Source organism: Coregonus lavaretus, assembly GCF_964263955.1.
Source record: "Coregonus lavaretus genome assembly, contig: HAP1_SCAFFOLD_9918, whole genome shotgun sequence".
Lineage (NCBI taxonomy): Eukaryota > Metazoa > Chordata > Actinopteri > Salmoniformes > Salmonidae > Coregonus > Coregonus lavaretus.
In genome coordinates, this window is record NW_028163123.1 from 2501 (window position 1) to 11533 (window position 9033).

At 45.1% G+C, this 9033-nt stretch overlaps 1 protein-coding gene across 1 annotated transcript in view; it reads left to right on the forward strand.

Annotated features, from left to right (window-relative positions):
- Positions 1 to 5089, forward strand: part of LOC311118453 (transmembrane protein 132D-like) — a gene marked incomplete at both ends in the record, with an annotated part of 5804 nt that extends 715 nt beyond the window's left edge. Inside the window, 2 exons of the mRNA XM_084193254.1 lie at positions 760 to 1033; positions 4904 to 5089. Of these exons, the coding sequence (XP_084049380.1) occupies positions 760 to 1033; positions 4904 to 5089 (460 nt within the window). The remainder of the gene's footprint in view (positions 1 to 759; positions 1034 to 4903) is intronic.
- Positions 5090 to 9033: the final 3944 nt, after the last annotated feature.

Genomic DNA, 9033 nt, shown 5'->3' on the forward strand with positions numbered 1-9033 from the left:
TTCCTGCCAGGTCAAGGTTTTGACTGATACAGCTGTTATTAAGGTCTACTATTATTCAGTCATATTCTCACAGCTTCTGAAATGCATGGACCAACAACAGACAGTCAGAGATTTACTTATTACATCTGTCAAGCCATGGCACATTGAAGCATTTTTGCGCCTTCTTTCCCCGTTAGTACAGGTTCCATTTCACTAGGTTTCATGTGGCTCTGTCGGTGGCTCCATTTTGGAGGCCGAGGTGTGAGGGGAGGAGGGTGCTGCCTGCCTGCCCAGCCAACGACCTTCACTCTCTCTGCAGGGCCCATTTTTCAATTTGGCCAATTTTTTGTTTCCCTACCTTTAAAGACGGCCCCCCCACCAGTCACCGCACCGAGGCGCCTAGCCCTCTGGGAAATGGGGCAGGATTCCTGTAATCTCACCAGTGTTTTAGACACAAGGAGGGTGGGGGGGTTGTTAAGAGCTATGTGTGCTCACATAGGTTTTTGTAAGTGGTTTTCCAGCTTCATTCCAATTACCCAAAGCTGAAAAATGGCAGAAACTCCAGATGCTGTGGAGTGAAGATTCTAGACAACATCAAACCCTTACTGTGCTTTTTGAACACTATCTTACCGTACAGTATTTAGTAAACTAATCCAGTGTATGAATGTTTTGCCAACCTACTGGCATTAGCAGGAAAAGCATGTGCTGCAGGGGCAGTTGGTTCATGACCTGACCTGTCCAAAAAACCCACATCTGTATGTCCCTCCTCCCCCTCCGTAGGCCCACCCGCGACAGTGAGGATGACGAGGATGACGAGAGGAAGGGCAAAGGCTGCACGCTGCAGTACCAGTACGCTCTGGTGAGGGTGCTCACCCATTTTGTGGCGGAGCCAGCAACCCCTGGCGGGGAGCTAGTCTACATGCTGGGGGTGGACTGGCAGGCAGACATCACAGACATGGTTCTGGACTACCTGAAGGTGGAAGACCCACGCATTGCCCGGCTGCTGGAGGGACGTGTCCTGATGGGCAGGGACCTGGGCATCACCACAATCCAGGTACACACTTAGCCCACTGAGCTAAAGCCTGGGCCTCACCACAATCCAGGTACACACTTAGCCCACTGAGCTAAAGCCTGGGCCTCACCACAATCCAGGTACACACTTAGCCCACTGAGCTAAAGCCTGGGCATCACCACAATCCAGGTACACACTTAGCCCACTGAGCTAAAGCCTGGGCCTCACCACAATCCAGATACACACTTAGCCCACTGAGCTAAAGCCTGGGCCTCACCACAATCCAGGTACACACTTAGCCCACTGAGCTAAAGCCTGGGCATCACCACAATCCAGGTACACACTTAGCCCACTGAGCTAAAGCCTGGGCCCCACCACAATCCAGATACACACTTAGCCTGAGGATCACCATCAGTGTGGTTCCCAAAACTACTTCTGTTACACAGAGACCATCCCGTCCAAACAAGATCTGAGAGCGACACTTTGTAGACTTAACCAGTGAATGAGATCTGCTGGTAACTGTCTCAGTCACCAACCATGGCTGTCTCAGTCACCAACCATGGCTGTCTCAGTCACCAACTATGGCTGTCTCAGTCACCAACCATGGCTGTCTCAGTCACCAACCATGGCTGTCTCAGTCACCACATTTCACCCCAATTGAACATTTATGGGAAATTATGGAGCGGCGCCTGAGACAGCATTTTCCACCAACATCAACAAAACACCAAATTATGGTATTTCTCGTGGAAGAATGGCGTTGCATCCCTCCAATAGAGTTCCAGACGCATTGAAGCTGTTCTGGCTCGTGGTGGCCCAACGCCCTATTAAGACACTATGTTGGTGTTTCCTTTATTTTGGCAGTTACCTGTATATCAGTTCCTTTCCAAAACATCAGCTGTCTGTTTACATTTGCACAGGAGTTTTTTTTTGTGGAGTAATGGCATGATTCCCCCATCGCAAATCAGATTGAAGGGCTTTTTTCCCACAAACATAGCCGTGTTGATTCATTCCCTTGCAGCGCGTCAGCCATAAGCTCTCACAACATCATTATGAACTCAATTAGCTGTCAGATTTGGGCTGTAATCTCAGTGGTAATGGTATAATACTGAGCACACTGATTAATTTTTTTGTGGCGTCATTACCGCATTTCAATAAGACAATATGACCAGCCAAGAATAAATAAATGGCGACAACAATTTCCAGTCGTTGAGCTGTCACACGAGAAGCCCTTTTGCCATTGGTCCATGAAAAGATGTCGTCACACTTCTCATCCATCGTCTTAATTAGATTCTCTCAGCGAGAGATGCCAACAACACTCCAAACTACTTTTATGTGTTAGCATACCTGCTGTTCCTAAATGGGATTATTTTGTCTGTGTGTTTTGTTTGTTTGTGTGTGTGTGTGTGTGTATGTGTGTGTGTGAGCGCATGCTCACTTCAGTCTTCAGAAATGATTTTGCAGCTCAGAGATGAACAAGTATGCGCAGGCAACATTGGTCGAAATCACACTGGTTGAATCAACGTTGTTTCCAATGTGGAATAGACGTTGAATTGATGTCTGTGCCCAGTGAGAAGTGTGTTTAAGGAGGTAGCTAGGGGGAGTCTAACGGTTTCTGGGAACATCTGGGTGTGTGTCACATCCATCCAGCCAGGGACTGGAGCCTCAAACATCCATACAGCACGGAAATGCCATAGATGGCTCTCTAACACCAATATAATTGAAACTGAGTTGTCCCTTGTTGCTGGCTATAAGCCGTCAGGACTCTTTATATTTTTTGACGTTTCAATTTCTCCTTCTCCCTCTCCCTCTCCCACTACCTTCACCCCCCCCCCCCCCCCCCCCCCCTCTATCTCTCTGTCTCGCTCACACGGAGAAAGAAGTCCCAGCGGTGTCAATCAACAAGTGGCGGGCTGCTACGGCGGTGAGGGGATTGAGCTTGACTCTGACATGTTTGTTCAGCTGTCTTCAGGCGCACAGAGATTTCGTTTAAACGCTGTTCCTAATCTCGCTGGTCCCTGTCTATTCTTTAGGCTAAATTGTCTTGATTGAGGTTGACATGTTTAAGTATACGGCTGGCGCAGGGACACAGAGTGTGAGACAGACAGGGAGTGGGGGTGAAGTGGCTGCTGAAACATTTAATATGGTATATTACATGTGTACTGAAGTGACAGCAGCAGTGGATTATGAGAGGACTGTAAATAGTGATGGTGGATTAAGGATCGAAAGTGTTTCAGTTACAGTGACTACGTCCCAAATATCACCCTATTCCCTATATAGTGCACTACTTTTGACCAGAGCCCAATGGGTATTTAGGGAATACGACTGGTGGTGGTTTGTGAAAGGCTCCAAGCTGAAGGTAGACAAGAGGCATTTTTTATTACTGCGTTGTTGTGTGTACTGTACTTGATGACTGACCCTGCAGCCTAAAGAGAACCCCCTGCAGCCTGAAGAGAACCCCCTGCAGCCTGAAGAGAACCCCCTGCAGCCTGAAGAGAACCCCCTGCAACCTGAAGAGAACCCCCTGCAGCCTAAAGAGAACCCCCTGAAGCCTGAAGAGAGCCCCCTGCAGCCTGAAGGGAATCCCCTGCAGCCTGAACCCCCTGCAGCCTGAAGAGAACCCCCTGCAGCCTAAAGAGAACCCCCTGAAGCCTGAAGAGAACCCCCTGCAGCCTGAAGAGAATTCCCTGCAGCCTGAAGAGAACCCCCTGCATTCTAAAGAGAACCCCCTGAAGCCTGAAGAGAACCCCCTGCAGCCTGAAGAGAATCCCCTGCAGCCTGAACCCCATGCAGCCTGAAGAGAACCCCATGCAGCCTGAAGAGAACCCCCTGCAGCCTGAAAAGAATCCCCTGCAGCCTGAACCCCCTGCAGCCTGAAGAGAACCCCCTGCAGCCTGAAGAGAATCCCCTGCAGCCTGAACCCCCTGCAGCCTGAAGAGAACCCCCTGCAGCCTGAAGAGAACCCCCTGCAGCCTGAAGAGAACCCCCTGCAGCCTAGAGAACCCCCTGCAGCCTGAAGAGCACCCCCTGCAGCCTAGAGAACCCCCTGCAGCCTGAAGAGAACCCCCTGCAGCCTGAAGAGAACCCCCTGCAGCCTGAAGAGAACCCCCTGCAACCTGAAGAGAACCCCCTGCAGCCTGAAGAGAACCCCCTGCAGCCTGAAGAGAACCCCCTGCAGCCTAGAGAGAACCCCCTGCAGCCTGAAGAGAACCCCCTGCAGCCTGAAGAGAATCCCCTGCAGCCTGAAGAGAACCCCCTGCAGCCTAGAGAGAACCCCCTGCAGCCTGAAGAGAACCCCCTGCAGCCTGAAGAGAACCCCCTGCAGCCTAGAGAGAACCCCCTGCAGCCTGAAGAGAACCCCCATGCAGCCTAGAGAGAACCCCCTGCAGCCTGAAGAGAACCCCCTGCAGCCTAGAGAGAACCCCCTGCAGCCTAGAGAGAACCCCCTGCAGCCTAGAGAGAACCCCCTGCAGCCTAGAGAGAACCCCCTGCAGCCTAGAGAGAACCCCCCTGCAGCCTAGAGAGAACCCCCCTGCAGCCTAGAGAGAACCCCCTGCAGCCTAGAAAGAACCCCCTGCAGCCTGAAGAGAACCCCCTTGAACCCAACCAACCAAACACACAGTGTTTCTCCACATATTTTATTCTACACAAAAAAACATTTTGTGGTATATTTTTCCTTCTTTCTTTATTTCAAATATATATTTTAAGGATTTTGTGTTTTATTGGACAGAGAAGAGATATTGGTAAAGATAGACAGAGAGTTTGTGGGCCGGATTCGAACCCACGGCGACACCGGCAAACGTGTGGTGTAGGTGGCGACACTAACCTCTTACAGTGCTATCCAGGCTGTATTCTCAATTTTTCTCCATGTAAAACAATATAACCAGTGTGGTTGTTTGTTGTTGTGGTTGCTAGGTGCTGTCCCCTCTGTCCGACTCTATCCTGGCAGAGAAGACCGTGACGGTGCTGGACGACAAGGTGACCATTACAGACCTGGGGGTCCAGCTGGTGGCCTCTCTAACCATGACCATGCAGTCAGGGAGCAACCAGGCCATCGCACTGACCACTACCGCCCAGGACCTGCTGCACAGCCCCAAACAGGTCACTGCACATACACTGCACACACACACACACACACACACACACAAATGTATGTACACATATATGCACACACACACACACACGCATGCATGGGCTAACACACACACAACACACACACACACATTTTGTTTTACTATCCTTGTAGGGACCAAGCAATTGATTTCCATTCAAAATCCTATTTTACCTAACCCCTAAACCTATCCTTAACCCTAACCCTAACCCTAAACCTTATACCCAAACTCCTAACCCTAACCCTAACCCTAACCCTAACCCTAACCTTATACCCAAACTCCTAACCCTAACCCTAACACTAATAATAACCCTAACCCTAAACCTAACCCCTAAGCCTAAAATAGCCTTTTTCCTTGTGGGGACCTGAAAATGTTTCCCACTTGCCTGATTGGTCCTGGTTTTACTATCCTTGTGAGGACTTCTGGTTTCCACAGGGATAGTTAAACCCAAAACACTTCCACACGAACGTACCCCTCCACACACAGACACACACACACACAATGAAGTTGAGTCAAGAAAAACATTGTTGTCATTCTTAGAGAGCCAAGGCCCTTTTCAATTGTTCAAAAATAATGATTTATTCTCAGAGCAGGATTTGCGACTCTATATATTTGTAATACTTGTAATACCCAGTACAGAACCAATAGATACATTGCTACTGAGTAAATGCTGGGCCCATACCCACTTAGTGCACAGACATACTGCACATATGCCACAGGTTAAAGGATGAATGAATGAATGAATGAATGAATGAATGAATTAATGAATGAATGAATTAATTAATTAATGAATGAATGAATGAAACATTCTCTAATAGTTTGAAAATGTAATCCAATATCATTGCGCTTAGACCTCCAGTGAACATATCCAAGGAAAGAATCCCTCTCAATCTATGAAGCTCATGTCTCTGTAGTTTCTCTGGTAGAATCAAATACCTGATGATACAGTGTCCTGTATATACTGATCTACAGTGTACTGTATATACTGATCTACAGTGTCCTGTATATACTGATCTACAGTGTCCTGTATATACTGATCTACAGTGTCCTGTATATACTGATCTACAGTGTCCTGTATATACTGATCTACAGTGTCCTGTATATACTGATCTACAGTGTCCTGTATATACTGATGATACAGTGTACTGTATATACTGATCTACAGTGTCCTGTATATACTGATCTACAGTGTCCTGTATATACTGATCTACAGTGTGCTGTATATACTGATGATACAGTGTACTGTATATACTGATCTACAGTGTCCTGTATATACTGATCTACAGTGTCCTGTATATACTGATCTACAGTGTCCTGTATATACTGATCTACAGTGTCCTGTATATACTGATCTACAGTGTCCTGTATATACTGATCTACAGTGTACTGTATATACTGATCTACAGTGTCCTGTATATACTGATCTACAGTGTACTGTATATACTGATCTACAGTGTACTGTATATACTGATCTACAGTGTACTGTATATACTGATCTACAGTGTCCTGTATATACTGATCTACAGTGTCCTGTATATACTGATGATACAGTGTACTGTATATACTGATCTACAGTGTCCTGTATATACTGATCTACAGTGTCCTGTATATACTGATCTACGGTGTACTGTATATACTGATGATACAGTGTACTGTATATACTGATCTACAGTGTCCTGTATATACTGATGATACAGTGTACTGTATATCCAGGCTATATCCAGGCTCTGTCGTAGCCGGCGCGACCGGGAGACCCATGGGGCGGCGCGCAATTGGCCCAGCGTCGTCCAGGGTAGGGGAGGGAATGGCCGGCAGGGATGTAGCTCAGTTGATAGAGCATGGCGTTTGTAACGCCAGGGTTGTGGGTTCGATTCCCACAGGGGGTAGGAAAAAATAAATAAAATAAATGTATGCATTCACTAACTGTAAGTCGCTCTGGATAAGAGCGTCTGCTAAATGACTAAAATGTAAATGTAAATGTATATACTGATCTACAGTGTCCTGTATATACTGATCTACAGTGTCCTGTATATACTGATCTACAGTGTCCTGTATATACTGATCTACAGTGTACTGTATATACTGATCTACAGTGTCCTGTATATACTGATCTACTGTGTACTGTATATACTCATCTACAGTGTCCTGTATATACTGATCTACAGTGTACTGTATATACTGATCTACAGTGTCCTGTATATACTGATCTACAGTGTACTGTATATACTGATCTACAGTGTCCTGTATATACTGATGATACAGTGTACTGTATATACTGATCTACAGTGTCCTGTATATACTGATCTACAGTGTCCTGTATATACTGATCTACAGTGTCCTGTATATACTGATCTACGGTGTACTGTATATACTGATCTACAGTGTCCTGTATATACTGATCTACGGTGTACTGTATATACTGATGATACAGTGTACTGTATATACTGATCTACAGTGTCCTGTATATACTGATCTACAGTGTACTGTATATACTGATCTACAGTGTCCTGTATATACTGATCTACAGTGTCCTGTATATACTGATGATACAGTGTACTGTATATACTGATCTACAGTGTACTGTATATACTGATCTACAGTGTCCTGTATATACTGATCTACAGTGTCCTGTATATACTGATCTACAGTGTCCTGTATATACTGATGATACAGTGTACTGTATATACTGATCTACAGTGTCCTGTATATACTGATCTACAGTGTCCTGTATATACTGATCTACAGTGTCCTGTATATACTGATCTACAGTGTCCTGTATATACTGATCTACAGTGTCCTGTATATACTGATCTACAGTGTCCTGTATATACTGATCTACAGTGTACTGTATATACTGATCTACAGTGTACTGTATATACTGATCTACAGTGTACTGTATATACTGATCTACAGTGTACTGTATATACTGATCTACAGTGTACTGTATATACTGATCTACAGTGTCCTGTATATACTGATCTACAGTGTCCTGTATATACTGATGATACAGTGTACTGTATATACTGATCTACAGTGTCCTGTATATACTGATCTACAGTGTCCTGTATATACTGATCTACGGTGTACTGTATATACTGATGATACAGTGTACTGTATATACTGATCTACAGTGTCCTGTATATACTGATCTACAGTGTCCTGTATATACTGATCTACAGTGTCCTGTATATACTGATCTACAGTGTCCTGTATATACTGATCTACAGTGTCCTGTATATACTGATCTACGGTGTACTGTATATACTGATGATACAGTGTACTGTATATACTGATCTACAGTGTCCTGTATATACTGATGATACAGTGTACTGTATATACTGATCTACAGTGTCCTGTATATACTGATCTACAGTGTACTGTATATACTGATCTACAGTGTCCTGTATATACTGATCTACAGTGTCCTGTATATACTGATCTACAGTGTCCTGTATATACTGATCTACAGTGTACTGTATATACTGATCTACAGTGTCCTGTATATACTGATCTACAGTGTACTGTATATACTGATCTACAGTGTCCTGTATATACTGATCTACAGTGTACTGTATATACTGATCTACAGTGTACTGTATATACTGATCTACAGTGTCCTGTATATACTGATCTACAGTGTCCTGTATATACTGATCTACAGTGTCCTGTATATACTGATCTACAGTGTACTGTATATACTGATCTACAGTGTCCTGTATATACTGATCTACAGTGTACTGTATATACTGATCTACAGTGTCCTGTATATACTGATGATACAGTGTCCTGTATATACTGATCTACAGTGTCCTGTATGCATGTGGCCTTGGGTAATTATATTAATATCTCAGGGTGTTATTTTCATTGGCAGTATACAGTAATTGTAAAAGCCGCCGCTCATTATAATGAAAGCAGAAATGTTTCTCTGCAGTT